The sequence below is a fragment of the Halichoerus grypus genome, chromosome 6 (assembly GCF_964656455.1).
Source record: "Halichoerus grypus chromosome 6, mHalGry1.hap1.1, whole genome shotgun sequence".
Lineage (NCBI taxonomy): Eukaryota > Metazoa > Chordata > Mammalia > Carnivora > Phocidae > Halichoerus > Halichoerus grypus.
The window spans coordinates 46,426,112-46,452,020 of record NC_135717.1 but is presented as its reverse complement, the minus strand read 5'-3'; the positions used below and the strand labels follow the sequence as shown (position 1 = coordinate 46,452,020).

The 25,909-nt window shown below is 42.9% G+C and overlaps 1 protein-coding gene and 1 pseudogene across 3 annotated transcripts in view; one reads left to right on the top strand and one right to left on the bottom strand.

The window, feature by feature from the left end:
* The window catches only part of PRKCQ (protein kinase C theta), a 183,870-nt gene extending 167,863 nt beyond the window's left edge, over positions 1-16,007 (top strand). For all 3 annotated transcript variants that reach the window (XM_078075116.1, XM_078075118.1, XM_078075117.1), the window contains exons 16-18: positions 4,700-4,888; positions 13,119-13,247; positions 15,294-16,007. In XM_078075116.1, the coding sequence (XP_077931242.1) occupies positions 4,700-4,888; positions 13,119-13,247; positions 15,294-15,449 (474 nt within the window). In that variant the 3' untranslated portion in view covers positions 15,450-16,007. The remainder of the gene's footprint in view (positions 1-4,699; positions 4,889-13,118; positions 13,248-15,293) is intronic.
* A 5,521-nt stretch (positions 16,008-21,528) lies between these two features.
* Positions 21,529-21,966, bottom strand: LOC118538325 (large ribosomal subunit protein mL42 pseudogene; annotated as a pseudogene).
* Between the last annotated feature and the right edge of the window lie 3,943 nt (positions 21,967-25,909).

Here is a 25,909-nt window from a genome sequence, read left to right as displayed (position 1 = left end):
GCCTGTCACTCCACTGTTTTAAAATCTTCAAGACATCCCCATTATCAACTGGGCACAAGCCAAAATCCTGAAAATAGGTCCTTAATAATATGTCCCTGGACTTGCATCTTGCATTCATCTCTCCTATTCCTTAACCATATACTCTGAGGCCTTGGTCTGTGGTTATCCCCAGGATGACCCCCAAAGTCATCTTCTCCCTAAAGATGCTTCTGGTTTCCTGAAATAATTGTTTCTCCCTGTGTTCTACCACAGCACATGTGTAATCCAAGTTATCAGTAAACCATTTCTCACAGTTAGAGCCCATGATTTATCTATCTTAATGTCTCCACCCCTCAGCTTGGAGTACCCATCAACCTTCTAAATAAATGACCACACAGCATACACCCTCAACGTCGGTCTGTGAACGTATGCTAGATTTCCCCACCACTGGCCCTTTTTTATACGATAAATCTCACTAGCCTCTTCCTTCTCTACCCATGAAGATACTACCCATTTTTCAACGCTCCACTCACATGTATCTACTTTGTAAAGTTTGTTCTTTATCTGACTCACTGACCAATTGTCCCCTCCTCAAAAAAAAAAAAAAAGCCATGCTCTTCTGCCTCTGAACCTTAATAAAAATTTAACTTTCCCTTCTTGTGGCTCTAAGTATATGCTGCCTAGTACTGTTTTTGTGTGTATTCAGTTATCTCCGGGGAAGGGCCCCTGTGGCAAACGAAAAGTTGGCTAGGCCAGGCACAGCATTAAAAACACACAGAATCACAGAGCAGGTGGGACAAGGGCCATGAAGCCCACCTGGCAGACACTGGTATCTCCGGACAGGAAAACCCAAATTACAGAAATAAATGCATTTCAGAGCAACATCAGGAATGATGCACAAAAAAAAAAAACAAAAAAAACAAAAAACAACAAACAAACAAAAAACCACCAGACTGCCCTCCCTAAAGCTGGGGAGTATCCCCAGTCCATGTCTCCTGAGAGGTAAAACTCTATGGCTCTCTGCGTCTTCCAGTTACAGGACTGAGGGTCGAACATAGAATTGGGGGTCCAAGCTCGTTTTGCCAAAGACTAGGGAAAGAACACGGAAACACCCTCTCTTTATACTAGCCACTTAGTAAATCCATGTGGGATTCCAATGCCCAGAAGCAGCCCCCTGGAGAGAGCAGGGGTCACCTGGAGACCAAAACTAGAGAGGCTCTGGGCGGTCACTTTGTAAACTCTGACAGCACATCAATGCAGACGGATACAGATGTAACTTATATAGATGTTGTAACTCACTAGCTCCACCAGGCACATGGAATTTGCAGATTGCTCTCACTGTTGGAGAGAAAGGGAGACTCTGACCTCAAGTGGCAACGTCGTTACTATCTGAATTATTTGAGTAAAGTTGGGGGAGGAAACTGGACAAAAGATGATGAGGCCATAAGAAGGCAGCAGTGGCTGAGACAGAAACAGAAAAAAGGACCACTCTCAAGCCACTGTTTCTCCACCAGTTTCTTTAAAAATAAAGACAGTGTGAACATGGCCTTGTTAGTTTGAGGTTTAATCCAGGAGACATTAAATATGAAAAGAACATTATGTGGTAACCGCCCCCCAACAAAGACCAGCGTTCAGAATATCGCTTCAACTAACTAGGACATCTTAAATAAAATAGGTAACCTCCTGAAGTTCAGTCACCATTTGTTAAATAGAGATCACAGGACCTACCTCAGGAGTTCTTATTTAAAAAAAAAAAAAAAAAACGTGGCAAACACCTAACTCAGGTCAGCATACTTCTGTTCTGGCAGGGTGATCTGCATTGTGCTTCTTCCTCCTGACTTAAGACAAATTCTTTAACATCACCGAGCTTAATTTCCACCACAGCTGTCTCCTGTCCTCCAAATTCCTTTTCATCTGTCCTTCCCGATGAAGTTGTTTACAAAGACGGGATGATGCTCAGAGCAGTTTCTGGTTGCTTTGGGCTCCCCCTCGTGACACGACCTGGGAATTGCATGTGAAGCAGCCCTGCCCCACCCCTCCCAATTTAAGGCAAATGCACCTGAACAAAGATTGTGTGCCTGTGCTCACACATGCACCCTTGTTTTCTTTATCGTTCTGCCTGGATCTACTTTTAAACTTTGCCTTAAGGAATACTCTATCTTCTCTAAACTTGAAAGTTAACTTTAGTATTTAAAAATCGAGTTAAGGATAGTGGCTAGCATTTCTATGCTGGAAGTCAGTGGCAGATTGCAAAAATCCGTCAGCAACTTGATCTTTATTTTCACAAATGGGTACCAGTTGATCAAGATAGGTATTTATCCTAGAGCATAGAGTCATTTCCATAGGACACAGCACTCTGCCTTCCCTACTTTTCACTGGGTCCTCACAACAACCCAGTAATAAGTCAGCCAGATGTTATCACTTCTCACAAATGAGGCACAGAGGGGGTGAAGGAGTTGGCCCCAAACTACACAAGAAGGGACTGAGCCAGAGGAAGAACGCACAACATTTTGCGTGGCCATCTCAGTTTCGTTGAGTTTATCAACTCTTGCATTGGAGACACTTCCACCATATCCCAGAGCCTCACTCCAGATGGATCTCATTCCCCAGGGACAGGCCTGGGGGGGGGGGGGGGGGGGAAGCAGTCAGTGCACCTTGTTCTGCTGCACCAAAAGGTTCACCATCATCAAGACACCGAATGTCTAGAATACAGCATCATTTTTCTTTCCTAAAGCCACCAGTGCTATAATTCTACCATTCATTCCCAGGGCCCACTTAAGAAGAAATTCCATTTCCAAAGAGGAACTCCAAGATGACCTCCATGTGTTTACGTGAATGTGCTCAGATGGGTGGGCACTGCGCTGGGCTTTAAATTGCAGGGTGGAAAGGACAGCCATCCCAAGAGGGTCCCGGTCTCGCTTTTTAATTTTGTGCTTCAATACTATTATCGCTTCTCCATTTTGGGTAATAAAGCAGCTTGTCCCCAGCCCATCCTGGGAGCGGCAGTCACGAAAGACAAGGATTTTCTCCTCTTCTTCATTTAACAAACTATTACTGTGTTCCTACTATGTACTGGTTTTAATTGTGGTAAAACATACAAACTGTAAAATACACCATCTTACCATTCTTAAGAGTATTATTCAGTGAGTGTTAAGTATATTCCCATTATTATACAACCAATCTCCAGAATTTTTTTAATCTGGCACAACTGAAACACTATTTCCATTAAACAGCTCCCCATTTCCCCAAACCCCCAGCCACCATCATTTTACTTTCTGTCCCTATAAATCAGCCTCTTCTAGGGACCTCATATAAGTGGAATCATACAGTATTTGTCTTCTTGAGTCTGGCTTATTTCACTTAGCACAATGTCCTCGAGGTTTATCCAGGGGGTATCATGTGTCAGGATTTCCTTCTGTTTTAAGGCTGAATAAATATTCTATCGTATGTATGGATCACATTGTTTGTCCATTCATCTGCTGACGGACACTACGCACAGTTTTTAGAGAAGGTCGGAGCTTGGTTTGTTAGGATGACAAGCATTGAGCAGAGTCACAGGTATGCTACCTCCCAACATTAAATAAGGAAGTGGCTGAATACAGAATACAGAATACAAAAGCTTTTCTGCCAGGAGAGTGGATTGGTGAAAGGGTAGCAATCTTTTTAAAAGTTAGGTGGGATCCCAGACTTGAAACCCACTTCCCTAAAGGACAGACAAGACCTGGGGTGCCTGGGTGGCTCAATCGTTAAGCGTCTGCCTTCGGCTCAGGTCATGATCCCAGGGTCCTGGGATCAAGCCCCGCATTGGGCTCCCTGCTCAGTGGGGAGCCCGCTTCTCCCTCTCCCACTCCCCCTGCTTGTGTTGCCTCTCTGTGTCTCTCTCTGTCAAATAAATAAAATCTTTAAAAAAAAAAGGACAGACAAGACGAGTTCTACTCAAAGCACCATTGTCAAGCTGCACACCACTCTCAGCAGATTTCTGGATCTGAAATCTGTTATCCTAGTCTCTTGGCATACTCCCTAAATCAGACTTTTTTTGGGGGGGAAGAGTGTTCAAGTGGGGTGGTGGGGGAGGGGCAGAGGAAGAGAGAGAATCCCAAGCAGTCTCCTTGCCCAGCACAACATGGGCTCAATCTCATAACCCTGAGATCATGACCTGAGCCAAAAATCACGAGTCAGATGCTTAACCAACTGAGCCACCCAGGTGCCCCACTGAATCTGACTCTAATGGTGACCATAGATGGGACTCGTTAGTTATACAACTGTGGCTTTAAGGAATGTATTTGATCAGATGACTTCTTTAGACCTACTGAAAGTTTATGCGAAGTCTCAGGACAGTAGAAGTCAGTAAAACATGTGGGTTTGGTTTAGCTATTCACAGGAGAGAATAGATACATACCAGCTTCCTGAGGTCTGAGTCTACCACCCAAGTCTTCACATCACAGGTGGGAAAATGAAAGCTAATGGCACAGGTCAGTTGTTATACATAAGGCCAGAGAAGTAAAAATTAAAACCAAAAAATATTTGCTCAATTTGGCACTGCCCGCTCATTTCTATTCAATCATCAGCTTCTCAAAAGATAGTTTTCAGTGTGATCTGTGTTAAAACCACATACTGTCATCACCATCAACTACTTACTGAGTGGTATTGAAAAGTTCAAGCAGGGTTTTCACTCATCCACCTCATGTTTATTAATTACATCTCTGCCTCTCGGTCACAGATCTTGCTGGGTCAGAAATACAACCATTCTGTTGACTGGTGGTCCTTTGGCGTTCTCCTCTATGAGATGCTAATTGGTCAGTCACCTTTCCATGGGCAAGATGAAGAAGAGCTTTTCCACTCCATCCGTATGGACAATCCCTTTTACCCTCGATGGCTTGAGAAGGAGGCAAAGGACCTTCTAGTGAAGGTAAGAAATGAAGTCAAGGAGACTCCATAGATTTAGTATTAAGTATTCTGATTGGTACTCCCATTCATTTCTAGGTTCCGATTTATATATGGTAAAAAATAGTCATCTCGAACTGGATTTAAATAGATGCTCACCATCTGTTTCAACTGAGGCACCAATAGGATGGACATTAGATACCAATTCCATGACGTTCCATCTCACTGAGACCCCCCCACTGTTCACTGCCTGCTGAATGAGCCTTTCAGGCAGTATTTAAAATGATGCAGACCAGCTCTCCTGCCACATTCCCTTCCTGTGTCCACTGGAAATATTGATGCATTTTCCCCCTATAGCTCAGAGTTCAGACTGTCACTACCTCTGCAGCAATCTCTAGAATTCACCATCAAAGCAGGAGTCAGACCCCTGATCATGATAGCCCAGAATCAATGCAGAACTGGTAATGCCATGGAGGCAAACTGGGCTCTGAGAATCGCTTGCCGTGAACCGGGAGCTCCTAGGCCAAACCAATGAAGAGCTATAAGAAACACCTGAGAGCCATCATTAAAGATTTGGATTTGAGTCCCAGTTTACCTTTGTAGAGGATACAGAATACAGTGTTTGAGTACAAAAAAATAAATAAATAAATAAATCACGGTACTACAACATGCTATCACATATAACAACCACCTGCCCTCAGTGAGCTGTCCAGAAACTATTTGGACAAGGAGATGTACTGGTGTGATTAAGAAGCTAACAAATCTAAAAGAAGTGGACCAAGAATACAGGTGTTTTAAATTCTAGCATCTCTTATCTCAGCTGGCTTTTAAAAACATCATTTAGGGAAATAATTTCCAGCCTTGGTGTCTTTATATTGAAAAGGGAGAATAGGGTAAGACCTTTCAACATTAGAACCTATCAGTGGGGGCGCCTGGGTGGCTCAGTCGTTAAGCGTCTGCCTTCGGCTCAGGTCATGATCCTGGGGTCCTGGGATCGAGCCCCGCATCGGGCTCTCTGCTCAGCAGGAAGCCTGCTTCTCCCTCTCCCACTCCCCCTGCCTTGTGTTCCTTCTCTCACTGTGTCTCTCTATCAAATAAATAAAATCTTAAAAAAAAAGAACCTATCAGTGGATTTAAAATCTAAACTAAAAAAAGATGACCAGGCCCATCTTTTTTCACTAGTCTGCTTTTTTCTCATGAACTACTTGGACTTAAATGTAAAGGGCATCAGCTTCTCCTGCTCTCATATACAACTGAAAACTTGTCCAGAGTCTTTGAAATGTTAAGGCAACTCTAGAGCTCTCCCCCAGGAATCAAGATATTGAATCTAAAGTGCTGACAAAGCCTTCCCAGGACACCTAGCCCAAGGCTGATGGCATTTGAAATCTGAGCCAGTTCAATGCATCTTTCCATTTCTGTTATCCAAACAAGCCATAAACCCAGGAAACTCTCGGAACGACCAATTAAATACACTTTTAATGACTGAACAACACACATATAAAATGAAAGCTGATTTCCAAAATTAACCGATTAAAAAGACTATAGTAAAAATGAAGTTAGGATTGGAATGGAAGCAATTTTGCTTTACATAAAGGCAAGTTCAAACATTCTTAGAGTCGCTTTTCTTTTACACATGACTTCGGGTGAGGCATGGTTGGCGCCAGCTGCTGTAACAAAATATCACCGACTGAGGGACTCACACATTTACTTAGAGTTCTGGAGGCTGGAAGTCCAAGAGCAGGGTGAGCAGGGTTGGTTTCTGGTGAAGGCTCTCTTCCCGGTTTGCAGGCAGGCATCGTCTTGCCTTGTCCTCACATAGCGAGTGAAGAGCTCTCTGCTGTTTCCTCTTAACTAATTCTATTGGACCAGGTTCCTGCCCATATGACCTCATTTAGCCTTAATTGCTCCAATCCTCCAGGCACACTCACATCGGGGGTTAGGGTTTCAACGTACAAATGTTGACAGGACACTGAGAAAGCCTGATCCAACAAAACCCACCAGGAGGAGGAAATAAGGAAACAGTTTGGGGGGCTGCCTAGAGGCGATCCACATTCACCTGTTGATGTTCCATAAAACTCAACAGCTGTGCTTCCCAAACCTAGCTCCGCCTCGGGATCTGGGAGAGCTCCTGCCGAGGAGTGAGGGTGAAGGAGTAACGGGGCCAGGTGGAGTTAATCAGAAATAAATGTTGGGAGGGATGGTTTCAAAGGACAGAAAGACTGAGTAGGAAGAAAGGATCGCTTCCAGTTGGAGGGGGAAAGATGAGGAGTTATGTGTATGGAATATTACTCAGCAGTAAAAAGAAATGAACTATTACTGATATACAAAACAACTTGGATGGACCGCAAGGGCATTAGGCTGAGTGACCAAAAAAAAAGCCAGCCTCAAAAGGTCACATTCTGTGAGTCCACTTGTGTAACATTCTGGAAAGGACATTGTGGAGACAGAAATCAGATTAGTGGCAGTGGAGGTTAGGGAGTATGACTGTAAAGGGGTATCCCAAGGGACAGCTTTGTGCTGACAGGACAGTACTGGGTCTTAATGTGTCATGGTAGTTACCCAGATCTACACGTGGGATAAAATGACAGAGAACTAGACATACACATTGTATTAATGCCGGTCTCCTGGTTTGGGTATCACACTGTAATTACATATGATATAAGCATTAGGGGAAGCTGCGTGAAGGGTAGACAGGACACCTTTAGTAGCTTTTTTTAAATATTTATTTATTGACAGAGAGGGAGAGGGAGAGCACAAGCAGGGGGAGTGGAAGGCAGAGGGAGAGGGACAAACAGACTCCCCACTGAGCAGGGAGCCCAATGCGGGACTCGATCCCAGGACCCTAGGATGATGACCTGAGCCAAAGGCAGATGCTTAACCGACTGAGCCACCCAGGCGTCCCCACCTGTACTAGCTTTTAACATCCTGTGAATCTATATGTATGGACTGAATGTGCCCACCCCAAATTCTATATTGAAGCCCCAACCCCCAAAGTGATGATTATAGGAGGTGAGGCCTTTGGGACATAATTAGGCATAGATGACATAATGAGGGTGGGGCCACCATGATGACTAGTGCCCTTATACAAAGAAGAAGAGAGAGATTTCTCCCCCTCCAAGTGCACTCACCAAGGAAAGGCCATGTGAGGACACAGCAGGAAGGTGGCCATCTACAAGCCAAGAAGAGGGTCCTCACCAGAAACTGCCCAGGCTGGCACCTTGATCTTGGACTTCCAGCCTCCAGAACTGTGATAAGTAAATGTTTATTGTTTAAGCCACCATGTAGTCTATGGCACTTTGTTACAGCAGGCCAAGCGGACTAAGACACTATATTACTTCAAAATAAAAAGTTTATAAACAAAATAAAATCTAAGGCAAAATGTCAACAAATACCAAGACCAAATCATGCACAGTTTCAATAGCAGGAAAAAGATTTGCTGTGAGGGTGGAAAATAAATCAGGTTGAACAGAGCAGAAACCAAGACAAGTGAGGATAAAGAATGAGGGAGGGAGGGACTAGTTAGTGAAAGTGATTTTACAACCATGTGGAGGAGATGGGGCTTATTCTTTCCCCTGTGAGTTAGTAAAAATTCCCTGTCCTTGTTCCATGAGGAAGAAAGTCCTCTCCCGTGTTCCAGCCATTGGGCTGATAAAAATTAGTTTCCCTCATGCAATTTGCTGACAATAAGACTGGCCTCTAGTTTCATCTCTGCTCCCCATTTGCTCTGTAACTTTGATCCAACAGTCCCCCTCATCCTTGAGCTCCCTTTTCTGCAAAGATCAAAGGTAGTATCATTTCTGAGAAACTTCCTCTAGGGAATTATATGTATAATGTTGTAAAACCCAGAAGTAATTGGTCCTCTGAAAAAGCAGCATCTGTTATAGCAGCGGCATCCACATCAGACTCTATGCCCTTTAACTGTCGTTGGGCAAGGATGCACGTAGTGTATGAACCAACTACACGGTGGAAGAGGTGGTGCTCCATCACGAATCACAACTGGGACACTGCTGTTCAGTTGACTCTTGCCAAAAAAACACCCCTTTCTCCCTCATGTGTCCATCCAGGATGTCCTGTCCATTTATTTGGAAACTGCTGGGAGATGAGTGATCTCAAACAGAAACACCTCTCCCGTCTATAGAAGGATCTGAGGAGGGAATGAGGAGGGGAAATGACTCCAGGATGCTGTGCGCTGGGGGCCGTTCTCAGCAATCCAGCACTGCGTTCTAGCCCGACAGTCAAATGAGTTTTAACAAACTCCAGCTGCATCCTGGCCATTCGTGCACAAGGTGTGCTGTTTCCTAGAAATGTAAACCACCCTCTGACAGCTTTTGTGAACAAAAGCCAGTCTTCATTTGTGAACATTGAGTCCCTCGGTGCAGCTTCCGTGGCACAGAGCCGATGGCCTCCCATGAGGTCACCGGTCATCTTCAGGACCTGGAAGGAGGAGGGGTGATTTGTGGCAGGACAGAGAAGACAATAACTTACTCTTGTACAAGACTAGCAAGAAATTTGCGTCTCAAAGCTGGAGATCACATTATATTCTCATTACACATTTTATCTTTTAAAAGATATATTTTTTAATTTCACAGGTACATAGAACAGGCTCAGAAAGCTTTGTCATGATGCCCTAGGATCAAATGCCACATGGTCCTGGGAACATCTAATGGAAAACAGCATGGTGCACATGCAGCCTAGGGCAGTTGCTTCTAATTTAATTCACTGAAGTCTTTAATTATAACAACATGAGCTAGTTTTTGGCCCATTCTTGAGGCACTCACATCTTCCCTCTCGTTTTGTTTCATCAAAATGTGCTTAAGAAGTAGAGGTCTCCCATCCAAGTACTAACCAGGCCCGACCCTACTTAGCTTCCAAGAAGTAGAGGTCAATAGGGTATTATGATCATTTCAAGGGAAGAGATATGGGGTCAGTCACTCATTCCCTCTGCTTCTAAAAAATCCATCTGCTTTTCCATCTGTTGACTTACACTGGTGTCTGAGTCTACAGAAAAAAAAGGTTTCACTGTGAAGTTGGTGCCTTTTCTATATGCTGTTCTATATGCTAAAAACAAGAAGCTAACAAAGTGAGGACTGAAGACATATGATCTGCAAGTAATAAAGTGGGACCACTCGCTTACTTATTCAACAAACATTTATTGAGCATATACTTTGTGTGTGGCACTGTGTGAGGTTGGAAGAAGGAGAAATATAAATGGTGTCTGCCCTCCGAGCTTACACTCTAGTAAAAAAAAATACTCTTAAAAAATATTTATATATAGTGATACTTTAGCTAATGAAGGGAAGATGTTCAGATGCTCTGTGGAACCCAGAGGAGAGACTGTTCACCACCAGAATCAAGAAGGGGCTGGTTATACTACTGGGTATTTACCCCAAAGATACAAATGTAGGGATCTGAAGGGGTACATGCACCCCGATGTTTATAGCAGCAATGTCCACAATAGCCAAACTGTGGAAAGAGCCAAGATGTCCATCGACAGATGAATGGATAAAGAAGATGTATATATATACAATGGAATATTATGCAGCCATCAAAAGGAATGAGATCTTGCCATTTGCAACGACGTGGATAGAACTGGAGGGTGTTATGCTGAGCGAAATAAGTCAATCAGAGAAAGACATGTATCATATGACCTCACTGATATGAGGAATTCTTAATCTCAGGAAACAAACTGAGGGCTGCTGGAGTGGGGGTTGGGGTGGGAGGGATGGGGTGGCTGGATGATAGACACTGGGGAGGGTATGTGCTATGGTGAGCACTGTGAATTTTGCAAGACTGTTGAATCACAGACCTGTACCTCTGAAACAAATAATACATTATATGTTAAGAAAAAAAAAAAAGAAGAAGATAACAGGAGGGGAAGAATGAAGGGGGGGAAATCGGAGGGGGAGATGAACCATGAGAGATGATGGACTCTGAGAAACAAACTGAGGGTTCTAGAGGGGAGGGGGGTGGGAGGATGGGTTAGCCCGGTGATGGGTATTAAAGAGGGCACGTTCTGCATGGAGCACTGGGTGTTATGCACAAACAATGAATTATGGAACACTATATCAAAAACTAATGATGTAATGTATGGTGATTAACATAACAATAAAAAAATTAAAAAAAAAAAGAAGGGGCTGCTTACAATTCAGGCTCTACCCCTGACTATGGCTGTATCTGTGATCTTGAGCAAGTAACATGGCTACTCTCTGAACCTTATTTTCCCCAACTGACAATGGGACAGTGATATCTGCTTTTAGAATCTGTTTTTAAAATCAGGATGATACAGCTGAGACATCTAGCACCATGCCTGACTCCCCAAGAACATTGGTTGGAATGAGTCCCAGAATCAACCATATGACCATGAGCTTGACTTGAAGGGCAGGGAGAGCTCACCAGGTGTTAAGGGAATCAAAGAAAGCCTCACAAAGAGGGGGTATTTAAAGACTGGTGGGCTGGGATTTAAAGATGGGGAGAAGGAAATGGGAGCAGAATGTGGGGAGAGGTATCTCCTTGAAAGAAAGAAAGGTCACTAGCGAAGGACAGAGGTAGGAAAGACAGGTGGCACATTCAGTGAGTAGACATGTCTGGACAGAAGAGAGGGTTACAGTGGGAATGGAAGGATGTGTGTCAGCAGAGGCCACAGAGAGCCTGGGATGGCCACCTAGGCGCAGAGGACATCAGGACTCACCAGGGCATAGAGATGACCTTGCTTCACCCTGCATTTTACAGGTGAGGAGATCGAGACAGAAAACTTGCCCGAGGCCATGTGGATAATAAGTCTCTTGGGTGACAGCCTCATGTTAGTGGTTTTCTAACAGAGCTTTAGAACCTTAAGTTCCATTAAGAGGCCTCAGCGGCCAGCATAGGGTAAGGGGGAGAGGGAGTTAGGACGACTAACCATGTGAATATACTAGGTGGTTGTATGAGCATTATAATTGGACTTTTTTTAGAAAAAAGATTATCATAATTACAAAAAAGAAGGAAAAAAATCTACTTTGCTATAGCATGTTGTTTTTTGTTCTTTTAGTTTTGGGATTTTGTGGGGGAGGGGGTTTGGTAGAGCCTTTGAAGATTTTCAAGTAGGAAGGCAAGACAAGTAAAGGAGTGTTTAAAAACACATAGACTGGATATTCTTAAAATAGGTAAAAGCAAGAGATCCCTGTAACTTAGTTGTTAGTGGAGGTCAGGTCCTGCCAGAGCCTCCTGGAAAATCACTGCATTTCACTGTGGTTCTTGTTTCAGAGACCCACGGTGTCCTTATGACATCCTATAGCTAGCACTTTCCAAAGAGACATCTAGCTGGGGTAAGAAAAAGTAGTAACCACTGCAGGCATTTGGGACCCGTCGCTTCCCCAGGTCTTGTGTTTAGACTCTGTTCCGTACTGCTCTTGACTTGCTGTGTTTGAGTTTGAAGAGTTTCCAAGTTTCTTTCCTGTCTTGGCCAATGTTCAGTTTGACTTCATGGGGGAACGTAACGGGAGAGGGGACAGCACACACACAAATATATATATATATATATATATATATATATATATATATATATGTAACAAGTCAGAAAATATTAAAGATTATTTGAATTAAATATTATTTTACAAGCAGATTTGCAGATGCCTTGTCCAAAGCGGACTCTCGGTGACTGGTTTATATTATCCCTAAAGTGAGATTTTCTTCATAGCAGAACTGTTCTACTTAGAAGGTAGCTTTATCAGAAATCAAACTCGATTAATAGGCAGTCAACTAAGCAACAAATGATCCACTTATTCTATGTTGTTGGGTTTTATAGACCAGGAATCAGTGCATACGTGTGTCTGTGTGTGTGTGTAGTTATATCATCCCCCCCACAGAACAGCCCCGCACGAAGGACACTTCACTCACTTTACATGTGAGGACGCTGTGAGTCAGAGTCCTGTAACCTGACAGAAGTCCTACATAACACAGGGCAAGGCTGATTTCAAACCGGGTCTATACCCCTTGAAAGACAGCATTTCTAGGGCAAAGAGCAAGGAAGCAAAAGCCCAGATTCTGGAATATTCAGAAGGCTCATTTGAGGGAGAATGTTGTCACCAGTGTGACTTGAGGCAACAGTTGATACTGGTAAGTACAAAAATAAGGTTAGAAAAGCAAGTGTCAAATCACTGGGCCTTTAACTTTGTGGAGTCAAATTCCTTTGGCTCTAGGTTAAGAAATGCAACCTCGTCTGAGGCTGACCGGCTAGTCCCTTGAGAAGTAACTGCTCCCTTTCTGCTCTTGCTCAGCTCTTCGTGAGGGAACCTGAAAAGAGGCTGGGAGTGAGGGGAGACATCCGCCAGCACCCTTTGTTTCGGGAGATCAACTGGGAAGAGCTTGAACGAAAGGAGATTGACCCACCATTCCGGCCTAAAGTGGTAAGGACCCACCAGGACCATTTGCTCCCCACCATTCCCGCTTTGCTTCTCCCCCCACCCAGGGTTGCCTGCCTGCCCCTCACCCCTGCCTGAGCCCCAGCTTCCCTCCTGGGTTCAGTTCTTGGAGGAAAGTGCTTCCTTAATTATAATTCAGATTATCTGGCTGGTGGGGGGGTGGGGCGCAAGGGGATGTTACTCTTGTTTGCAATATCTAACCTCTGTGATGAAATCATGTGCCTGCATGAAAATGAATTGCTGGGCGTCCATGCATCAGACTTAACACGCATGTGCCAGGTGACTCTCAGATAAGATATGGAGCCTTTGCACGGGGTACATACCTGCTCCATGGTCACTCTCCACGTCAGGGGTTTTGGAGCCATCTTTTCCATGATATTAATTCGAGTTTGCCTGACATTTGTAATTCATTCACATAACTATATTCCCTAATGGTGATTGTTACATGTTCTTCTGTTTAAGGAAGAAGTTAGTTGGGGCCTTAGGAAAAGACAGGTCTCTAAATTCCCATGTGTATGCTCCCTAGCAAAAGTCACTAACCTCCATAAGGAAAGGCAGAACGACCTGGCCACATGCAGAACGGGCCACCATAAAGTGAAGACAAAAGTAAAGCATGGTTAGGATGAAAAAGCTCTGCAGACAGATGTTGAGAATGGTGCATGCATGTAATGCCACTGAACCATACTCCTAAAAATGGTTGAAATGGTCACTTTTATGTTAGGTACATTTTTACTACAATTTTTATAAGAAATAATTTTTTTAAAGTGGTAGGTTTGCCAGCTTTACCCATTTCTGGTGATTACTGGGAAAAAAGTAGTAATGACCTAGGTAGATATAAACCATCTCTACTGTCTCTTTGCATGGAGATGGCACAGGCTCATGGATTCCAAGGCAGAGTGCTTCACTCAAGAAAAGAGCTACTCCTATTAGTTAGGATAGTAGATGGCCAGAAGCAGCAAGTATTTTCCCAGGCTTAGCAGAGTTAGTCTCAACATTTGTCCCAAGCTCTGGGGACGCTCTAAGGGTTCTACAGGCTGGCCTCTAGCACTATTATTTGTGACAGTGCCATGCCTAATTGATGAGTTAATAATTTGTGACAAAATGCATTTTTACCTTGTTTTAGGCTCATCAGAACAATGTGATTTATGTCTCAACTTCCGTGGTACATTACAATCAACTTGATATTGTCCACCTAAAAATCAGACTTTTGATCTACACGTTCCCTACAGGACAATTCTCGATTCTGCCAGTAGGAAGGAATTTCCCTCACGTGTTGTCTAAAGAGCTATTTGTAGGCAGAGGCCACAGGCCATTGGCCTCACCAGCCTAGGAGTCCCCTTGAGGGTAGGAAGAGTCTGACTCTTAGTTATGCTCATATATACAAGGGTGACATTTGATAATCTTAAAAAAAATCGAATTGTACACCATACAAAGGAGTATTTATAAATAGGTGTTTGTTTTTACATTCTTTTTTTCCTCATGGGCACCAATGGACCAGGTGGCTTGAGGGGAGCTAGTCCCAACCTGTCTGTGGAAGACAGTCCAAGATGGCTAATAATAAAATTAACATGGGTAGAGGAACCAACAGTAGTGAAGGATATTGATATAAGAACAGGAACATATTATCTGCAGAACTCCTGCCCTTGTCTCCCACCCTTCCTCCCTTCCCTCCCCCCTTCCCCACACTGTCCCCTGAAGACTGAAAGGCTACAGGTCAAATTTAGGCTCACCACTGTTTCAAAGGTTGCCAATCCTGTTTCCTGTAAACTATTAACCAGAAGCAGGAGATCCTATCTGAATGTATATAGTGAAGTTCCTTTACATGAATTTAATTGTACTGTTGCTAAGCGAATGCCTCAGGATCTTGGGAATGTTCCATAAATCCACATATGACCATCTCTAAGTATTACTTGTTTACCGGCAATGCCCACTTTGTCATACGACTGTAGCCTACATAACAGAAATGAAGATATTAATTCAGTGGCTGATTTTCTTCCCTTTTTCCCTCTCCTCCCTTAAACTCTGATCAAGAAATCACCGTATGACTGTAGCAATTTCGACAAAGAATTCTTAAATGAGAAACCCCGGCTGTCGTTTGCAGACAGAGCCCTGATCAACAGTATGGACCAGAACATGTTCAGAAACTTTTCCTTCATTAACCCAGGGATGGAGAGGTTGATATCCTGAAGGGACCTCTCCTGACACACGAGGGAATTTGCCTTGTGTCTGTGAACTGGTCCAAGTGATGCTCCTTAGATTCCTTTTCACCTTGGGAAAGAAAAGAAACACTCAATAATACAGGCTGAGACCTTTTAGCTCCTCACTGACTTTGTATCTGCAGCAGAAGCCAACTCCACTTCACTAATAACCACGCCCTTCGGTGCCTCCTGTCCTCTCCTGGGGTCACTCTTGAAGCTGGGTCATTACTAACCATAGTTACTTACTGGCACGACGGTTCTCCTCTGCACTGTGAAAAGACCTGAAAAGTTAATACTGCCCTAAATTGTGGCTCTTCCCGTGGGCACCAACGGCTGATCAATGACCTGAGGGGCACAGAGAGCACAGACTTCTCAAGACTGAAACAGCACGACGCTGGGTGCAGGAGCGGACTTCATTCAGCTGCATATAAGTAACCACTAACGCGTTTTGTTCTGTTCACATCGGTAGAAGTGTAAAAGGTGGCAGGGGCAGACCTGGATAGGTTTTTGTGGGAATTCTTCACAATAAACATAGCTTGTAACTTGAGATTTACAAATCCATTCATTCTGATTAGCCATGAAATTCTCGGGAAAGAGAAAAATGGAAAGTAAGAAGAGCTCATGTCCTCGAGATGGAGGGTTTAATAAAATACCTACTGTGGCTATCATGTCAACATAGAATCATTTAGTCCTGCCAATAGAATCACCCCATCCACCCATTCTCAGTTAATTTCAGTATCAGTGGAAGTCACTCATTACCATCCTCTTCATACTGTAACAAGAAAGTAAGTGCATAATTCTTCCAAGAGAAAAGAAAACCAATCTCTTAGTATACCCTTAAATTTGATTTGATGACTCATTTGTCTCCCTTTAGGCATTATTCAAGATAAAAGACCCACGCATGCTACTTGTAGCAGTCAATCTTGTTTAACTAGGATTCTAGCTATACATTTTTAAGTATCTGTGCTGTTTGTATATTTTGATAAAATATTGTGACTTAATGACAAAGAGGTGGATATGTAAAAATGGAATAAAAGAAAGAAAGAAAGATGTCTCCTATTAGTTTAATTCCCTACTTGTCCCCCCAAGATCTTGGGTTTTGTCATGGTTATCATCAAAATGTAGCTAGCATTGAGTTGATGTTGTAAATTTTGGGAATCACTAAAAATCCCCAAATCGGTGAGAAACTCAGATAACATCTAAGTTACTGTTATGTTGCTCTTTCCCTTCACCACGAGATCTCTTGGGAGTGGTCCACGAGTGTTGCCTCTACTCCTCCAACACCCGAATTCAGCTCTGTCCTCTCACCTGTCCCCAGGTACTGCTTCCTCCCAGGACTACCTTCCAGCTAGTGCTTGTAGCATGCACGAGGTCCGCATCTACCTTTCTGCAGTTTTTTAGACGAGGAAAGACCCTCCCTTCGACCTCAGCCCCATTAGACACTGTGACACAGCACTTTCCCCTTTTGCTCCCTCTACCTTTGACTGCCCCCTTGGCCAGCCCCTTTCCTCCTATCTCAAATCACTTCCAAGGCGCCTCTCCCCATCTTGTTTTCACTTTCTCTTGGTTCCTTCCCATCACCTCATGCCTTCAAAGATCACTCAGTGTACATCATCTCCAATCCATATCTCCAGTTCTAATCTTGCTTCCAGGCTTCAGTCTCCATTGACTTGCTCTATTGTCTTACAACCTCAGTCTCTCTTGTGTTTCCTAACTCCATTACTGTCACCATCGTAGGTCCAGTCAACCAGGCTCAGAAACTCAGAGTCATTGTCGACTATCCCCTCTCCCTATTCTTTTTTTAACCAAATCCCCATGACTCTGCCTTTGTAGTCTCTCCAAAAGACATACTCATCTCTACTTTGTCTCCTGCTAATCATGTCTGGATTAGTCTCCCCATCTTAAGTCTTTCTCCCCATTTTAATTCATGCATACAGCATACATTATAAACCATAGGGTGGAAATAACTTTTCCTCTGCCCTCTTATGTTAAGAACCTGGGGCCTGCTGATTAAATTGACAAAAGACATTAGCAAGAGAAGCATGCTTTTACTTACACATGCTATACACATATATGTAGGAGTGCCCAGTGATGAGTAATTCAAAGGAGTGGTTAGAATTTGGGATTTAAATACCTAGCTTAGCAGGATAAAGTAGGGTGGGGGAGAGAAAAGGCTCCTATGGGAGGAACAAATAGGTTTCTTTAGGGAACGTAAATGGGGTTTCAGGAGAATAAACAGAAGATAAGAAAGTTTGTAATAATGTTTGCCTATGGAGGTATGAGTGGTCTTCCATCTTCTCAGGGCCATAACATTCCCCCAGAGAGAGGGATTTATGGTAAGTAGGTTTACTCTTGGTCCCACTCCTACAAATAGACCCACCCTGAAGAAGAAATTTTTGGCAGTTCTCATTTCTCTGAAATTTCTGTTTTCAGTCAAATAAGGAAAGCTCCAAGAAGGCTTCTTTCTGCACCTGTTGAATCTCAAGTGTCTTTAACTTAAAATATTTATTATTTATGAAACATAAAAATATTATCTTCACAAATCAGTTTTTAATCCCATTACACTCATGTTCAAAACTCTGTGTAATCTTCACTGGCTAAAAAGCATTCAGGGCCACCCATTCTGTCCCCAACCTCTCTACCTGACTTCCCATTTCCACCCTTCACTCACCTGTGCTCTAGTCAATCTGAATTTCTTAGCACTGCCTATAAATTCCCACCATTTCCCACCTCTGGGACTCCCTGACACTAGTTTCTCTGCCTAGAATGCCCATTTCCACACATTCAACATCTTTCTGTATCTCAAGATCCAGTTCAGTTGACGCATCTGCCATAAAGTATCCCAATCCGGGGATATCCCATGAGCTAGTGTATCTCCTGCCTCTCTAAGCTCCCATCAGATTGTATTCCTCTGTCCTCTCATGGCACTCTATCAAGCTATGAAAGTGCGTAGTTTGCCTCCCTTTCTAGGCTGTAAATCCCTAAAGGTAGGATCTCAGTCCAGTTTGTCTTTATGCTTCCCACAGTTCCTTTGTACAGTTGGCCCTTAAACAATATGGGAGTTAGGGGCACTGACCCTTGCATGGTCAAAAATCCACATATAACTTTTGACTCCCTCAAAAATTAACTACTAATGAAATCTTGCCATTTGCAACGACATGGATGAACTGGAGGGTGTTATGCTGAGCAAAATAAGTCAATCAGAGAAAGACATGTATCATATGACCTCACTGATATGAGGAATTCTTAATCTCAGGAAACAAACTGAGGGTTGCTGGAGTGGTGGGGGGTGGAGGGATGGGGTGGCTGGGTGATAGACATTGGGAGGGTATGTGCTATGGTGAGCGCTGTGAATTGTGTAAGACTGTTGAATCACAGACCTGTACCTCTGAAACAAATAATACATTATATGTTAAAAAAAAGAAGATAGTAGGAAGGGAAAAATGAAGGAGGGGGGGAATTGGAGTGGGAGACGAACCATGAGAGACTATGGACTCTGAGAAACAAACTGAGGGTTCTAGAGGGGAGGGGGGGTGGGGGGATGGGTTAGCCTGGTGATGGATATTAAAGAGGGCACGTACTGAATGGAGCACTGGGTGTTATATGCAAACAATGAATCATGGAACACTACATCAAAAACTAATGATGTAATGTATGGTGATTAACATAATAAAAAAAAATTAACTACTAATAGCCTACTAGTAACCAGAAGGCTCACCCATAACATGAGCAGTCGATTAACACATATTTGTATGTTGTGTGTATTATATACTATATTCTTACAAAGAGTAAGCTAGAGTACAGAATATGTTAAGAAAATTATAAGGAAGGGAAAATACATTTACAGTACCATACTCTGAAAATCCATATATAAGTGGACACACACAGTTCAAACCTGTATTGTTCAGGAGTTAGCAGTGTATAAGTGCTTAAACAGAGTCATTGGACAAATGAGTAAATAAATGAATGCATGGAGAAGTGTTTGAATGGTGGCCCCTCAAAACATATATCCACCTGGAACCCTGGATTGTACAGATGGGCACTAAATCCCAACGTCAAGTGTCCTTACGAGAGACATACAGAGAAGAGAAGGCTGTGTGAAGAGGGAGACAGAGACTGGAGTGTTGTGGCTGCAAGCCAAGGAACACTGGGACCATCAGAAGCTGGAAGGGACCAAGAAGGACTGTCCCATAGAGCCTTCAGAGGGAGCATGGTCCCGCCAACACCTTGAGTTTGAACTCTTGGCCTCTAAAACTCTGAGGGAATGGATTTCTGTTGTTTTTAGGTCATCAGCTTGTGGTAACTTATTCTAGCAACCACAGGAAATACACACCATCAAAAGAAAGCAGCAGTTCACTAGGAGAGGATTATAGGGAGCTCTGTGTATCCCTGCCCACCCCGGCCACCACATATGCAAACAGGGGCATCTCATTCTACTTCTCCTATGACATAATGTCCCACACCACTCAACTTTTGTCCATATGAATTCCCTGAAATGGTTCTCACTCTTCCTTGCATTTTTCTCCTCTTACCTCATTTCTCTTGCCTGCTTTTCCCCTCACCTGCCTTCCTTATTAAGGAAGACTTTATTCAAGAGGGGGGGGGGGCATCACAATGGGTGTAGGGACTCCTGCAATGGGGTCTTGCAGGGGGGAGAGAGAGATTGGACTCGACTCCAAATACAGCATGGCAAAATGGGAGTTTATAGACAGTAGGTCAGTGAATGAAGGGAGTAAAAGGGTGTAAGAGAGATTCTGATGAAACCAACCTAACAGGATTCTTGTTGAAGGCAGGCCAGATGATCAGACATTACCTGGAGATAGTGAAAAATCAGGAACTCAATCAGATTAAACTGGTTAAACTGACTTGCTAGGATTTGTGCTAAAATTGGACAATGCAGACAAACACAGAAGCCCAAAAGTTACACCTTGTTGAAAAAGAATTCAGGGAACCTGAACAGAGTCTGGTCAAGGAGTGACCAGCAAAGATCACAGTCTTAGCATTTTGAGGGCTTTGGGATTACAATTAGTTTAGCTTTCCTCTTGGTGCCAAAACTGCCTCCATATAGTCCTGAAAGGCTGTTGTCCTCCCTGCTGTGAACACACTTGTTGAAAAGAAATGCATTCCTTTGATCTCATTTGCACCCTGAGATGTGCTGGGTCTGTGAGGCCATGAGGTGTTGTAGAAAGATGGGAGGTGTGGGAGCCAGACAGACCTCAGTCCAAGTCCTAGCTCAGTCATGATAATACAGCATTGCAGAAGTCACTGACTTTCCTGGATGGGATTTTCTCACCTATAAAATGGAGCTCATTATCCACAGTGTATTAGGTTGTTATGAGAATAGGGATGTTCTGTCACAGTGTGGGGGACCTTAGTAGATGCTTCCTGAATGAGAGTTACTGTGATATTTTCAAGTTGATCATGAGCCTACCAGAAGAATATCTATCTGTATGTATCTACCTACCTACCTATCTCTAGAGATAGACAGATATCTGCAGGCACACCTCAGATACTGTGGGTTCCTATGAATCATGAATGTTCTTAATAGCATCTAGAATGGTGACTCCTTTCCAGTAGGTTTTCAATGTACTTTGCTCAGGTCCATCAGAGGAATCACTATCTATGGCAGCCATATCCTTATGAAATGTATTCCTTAAATAAGACTTGAAAGTCAAAAAGACTCTTTGATCCATGGGCTGCAGAATGGATATTGTGATAGCAGGCATGAACACAATATTAATTTCATTGCCTATCTCCATCAGTGCTCTTGGGTAACCAGGTGCATTATCAATAAGCAGTCATATTTTGAAAGGCATATTTTTTTCTGACCATGAGGTCTCAACTGTAGGCTTAAAATAGTCAGTAAACCATGTTGTAAACAGATGTGCTGTCATCCAGGTTTGGTTATTACATTTATAGAGCACAGTCAGAGTAGATGTAGCATAATTCTTTTTTTTTTAATATATGAAGACATTTTGTTATTTTGCTATATAACATATTAGTGAATACACTCAATTGCATTTTCTCAAATGGCAAATGAGACATAAGATAACATCCTGTTGATTCCTGAAAACCTCGGTATCATCTGTCTTTTGGAGGATCCAGTTTCCTACGACATCTATGATACTGTCCACAAGGATACCAACGGTGCTTAGTAGTAAAGAACATTTTGCTAAGTTGTTCTATCATGGGTCCTTGCTCAAATTGCTCATTTTTTTCTTCTAATCTGGTTTTCAGCACTTGGTCATGTGTTTCTTCATTATTATGCACAGGATCTGGCCGAGGGATAGGTTTTGTATGTTCATATGGAATGTCCACAGAAGGGTGGTAGCATACTATTGTCCTGCCATCCGATGTCAAAGCAAGCTCTACTTTGCAATTATAGTCATCTGGTAGAGAAGAATACGTAGATTTATGACAAACACAATATAAAGCTCCGTTTTGAATTGGAAATGTTTCCAGATAGTTCTGTTTGATATCACCCATTTTACCCCTGCTAACGCCATGGTGAATCAAGATGCTTATTAGGTGGTGTGAAAGAAGATGATTTGAAGAGAAACTGATTTTAAAATCTTCTTCCAGGTATACCTATTTTCATCCCTGACAGCCGCTCACTGCGAGCCCACCATCTTACCTCAATCTAGATGTAGCATAATTCTTAAGGTTCCTGGGATTTTCAGAATGGCCAGTGAGCACTGGCTGCAACTTAAAGTCACCAGCTACATTAACCCCGAATAAGAGAATCAGCTTGTCCTTTGAAGCTTTGAAGCCAGGCATTGACTTCTCTAGCTATGAAAGTCCTAGACGGCATCCTCTTCCAATAGAAGGCTGTTTCATCTGCATTGCTAATCTGTTGTTTAGTATAGCTACCTTCATTTTCTTAGCCAGATCTCTGGCATAACTGGCTGCTTCACCTTGCACCTTTATGTTATGGAGACGGCTTCTTTCCTTGAAGCACATGAACCAACCTCTGCTCGCTTCAAGCATTTCTTCTGCAGCTTCTTCACCTTTCTCAGCCTTCATGGAATTGAAGAGAGTCAGGGTCTTGCTCGGGATGAGGCTTTGGCTTACAGGAATGTTGTGGCTGGTTTGATCTTCTACCCAGGCCCCTAAAATTTTCTCCATATCAGCAGTAAGTCTGTTTTGCTTTCTTATCACTGATGTATTCATTGAAGTAGCACTTTTAGTTTCCTTCAAGAATTTTCCTTTGCATTCACAATTTGGCTAACTGTTTGGTGCGACAGGCCTAGCTTTCAGCCTGGCTTGGCTTTCAACACGGCTTCCACACTAAGTTTACTCATATCTAGCTTTTGATTTAAATGAGAGACATGTGACTTCATTTCCCTTGAAAAGTTAGAGGCCATTGTAGAGTTATTAACTGAACTAAATTCAACATTATTGTGTCTCATGGAATAGGAAGACCAGAGGGGACAGAGAGAGAGATGGGAGAGTGGCCAGTCAGTGGAGCAATCAAAACCTATACAACATTTATTAAGTTTGCCATCTTATACGGGTGCAGTTCATAGCTATAGTTATATCACAGATCACCATAACAAATTAAATGATAGTGAAAATTTTGTAATATTGCAAGAATTACCAAAATGTGACACACAGACACAAAGTGAGCAAAGGCTATTACTGTAGATGCAAGGCTGCCACAAATCTTCAGTTTGTTAAAAAAAAAATGCATATCTGTGATACGCAATAAAGCAAAGCTCAATCAAACAAGATATGCTTGTATGAAGATGGATAGACAGGCAGACAGACAGATAGATATATCTATATCTTTAGATAGATGTTTAGGTAGATTTGAGATATAGCTAGTGTGTCTTATAAATCAAAGTGGCAACAAGAGAAATAATTATTGATTGTCTCCACTAAGTAGTGCAAAACAGCCTCTGTGACATTAACCGAGAGGCTGTTGCCAGCCACCTTTGCCTTGATAGTGTGAAGGGACTGGAAAAGAGAGAATCTAGCAACTTTAGTTAAAGTGAGGGAATTCTTTTTTTAATTGCCTGTCTCCTGGTTATTGGGTGGTCTTCAAGCTCAGAATGGCTTGCAAGTGGAGCCCCCTCAGTTAGTCTCCCATCCCACCACTTGCAGAGAGATTTCTGATAATTTGGACCACATCTGGTCCGCAATAATTCCAGCCCTAGCCAGGGTGAGGACAAATACAAATTAACAAGAAGAGGCTTAATTCTCCCTGTTGAAATGAAGGGGAGAGACATCGCCCCCTCCTCTCCCTTTTCTTTCAGAACCTTTGTCTGTCCTTCTCAAATGTATGTAAAACTTTATCATGGCTAAGTAACCTTTTGCAGGTCTCACTCGCTGACCTGAGAGCCATCCTTTTGAAATGCAAACATCAAGGGAGATAGCTCCCCTGTATCCCAGTTCCCTTGGGAGGGTAAGAGCCTAACTTTATTGGGCACCTGGCTTCCATTTGCAAAACTACCTCCTGTCCTAAATATATGAGGAGTCCGTTCGTGCTCTGGATAAAAGCACAGATGGTCTCCCCCAGTTACTATGAACTATTTGTGGCAAAAAGATGCTGTAACTTCCTCTTACTTGTTTATCTTGAGAACATGTATTTATGAGAGGTTGTATCTGTTTCAATGCATAAGGCGACCTCTGTCTCTACCATCTCTTAGCAGATTACCTGTGATGCATTTTACAATCTGGTTTAATACCTACTCAGCAACAAAACTGTTTTCTTTCTCTACCAATCTTGTGGAGAGGTTTTCGGAATTGAGAGAAGATTTGGGGTTTTAAAATTATACTTCCCCAACACCAGCTTCTCCTAGCTCTCAATATAAGGAGGGGATTTGGGAAGACACAAGGAGCATTTTTTTCACTCCCGCCTTGGTCAGTCCAGTTTACCCTAAAGATAGCCTGGCATGGAAACAATTCTAGTATTCTATTTAAAGGCACACTCTTGTGCTTCCTCTTAAAACACTAATAACAGATTAGAAAACCATTTGGTCAGTCTGTTATTTCTCATTTTTTTTTTTTTTGCTCCCCAATCAAAAAAATCATTCAACAAATATTTATTGTGCACCTACTATGTACCTAGAAGTACCTCATTTGTCTCCAAGACCCTCCCAAAGAACTCTGTGAATTTTCCTTTCTACTTCCTATTCCATCCACATGTGTGCTACTCAAAAATTTTTAGCTGAAATTTGGTAACTGCAGCTATTAGAGACATGATTCTTTTTATCTACGTATTTTCCTCCTGCAGACTAAAAACTTTTTTCCTTTAATGCTGATACTATTCCTTAAGCAATTCCCTGAAGCTGTCTTCAGGGCTAGTCTTGCTGCTTCCTTGCAGAGAGCACCCTTCGCTCTGAGTTGTGAGGAAGGTGGATGAACTTCTGCTACCTTCAAGGCAAGGTAGTGGATTAGTTTGTCATCAGACTCAGCCGTTCTTGTCCCGGTGCCAACTTCCACACTACCACAAAGACAGCCCACATGGGGCTTGGCCTTCAGGGGACAGTCGGCACACCAACAGACTAGCGGAAGCATGTGGAGTAACAGAAGATTAAAGACAGAAAAGTACATTACAGCCAGATTTCCGGTGCTGCAAATATTCGGATAAAGAGTGTGGATGTCATTCCGTGAGCAAGGTGGAGTCCCTGAAATTATGCCAACAAAGCACAATGAAATCCTCGAGGCTTAAGCACCAGAAGCACAAGTGAAAAAAATTTTTAATTAAAAGAAAAGAGTTTTCTGCCAACCTGGAAGTGAATTTTCTGAAGCGAAGACCCACTCAGAGTTTCCTACACATAAGATCATATCATCTGAGTAGGAGGTCCTAGCCCTCATACCCCCACAAAAACAATGAGTGAACAACCACTCGCGGAGGCAAATAGCTGGGGGTGGGGGGAGCTCCTGAGTAAATTGAGAAGAAGCAGCAACCCAGTGGAGGACAAAAAACCAAAGATGGTCACATAGAAAAGTAGAGTTGACCCACTTCAACAGTGTGGGGGATATTAGGGGCACCAACTTCTGAGCAGTCAAAAATCCATGAGAAACTATTAACTCTCCCAAAACTTAACTATTAATAGCCTACTGTTGACCAGAAGCCTTACTGATAACATGAATGGTTGATTAACTCTTGTTTTGTATATTATATGTCTTATATGCTGTATTCTTACAATAAAGTAAGCTAGAAAAAAAGGAAGTGTTAAGAAAATCATGAAGAAGAGAAAATACATTTACAGTACTGTATTTATAAAAAAAAACAAAACAAACACATTGCTGTGGGCCCATGCAGTTTAAACCCATGTTGTTCAAGGGTCAGTTGTAGTGGTGTGTTTTACCTGCATCACGGTTCCTCATCCTGGCACCACTCAGCAGCAAGGAATCCCCTGGGCACAGCTTCTCCCTGAGGAGGAAAAGGAGAGCAGGAGACTCCAAAAGCATGCACACCAACGACCCCAGCAGCCCTTCACT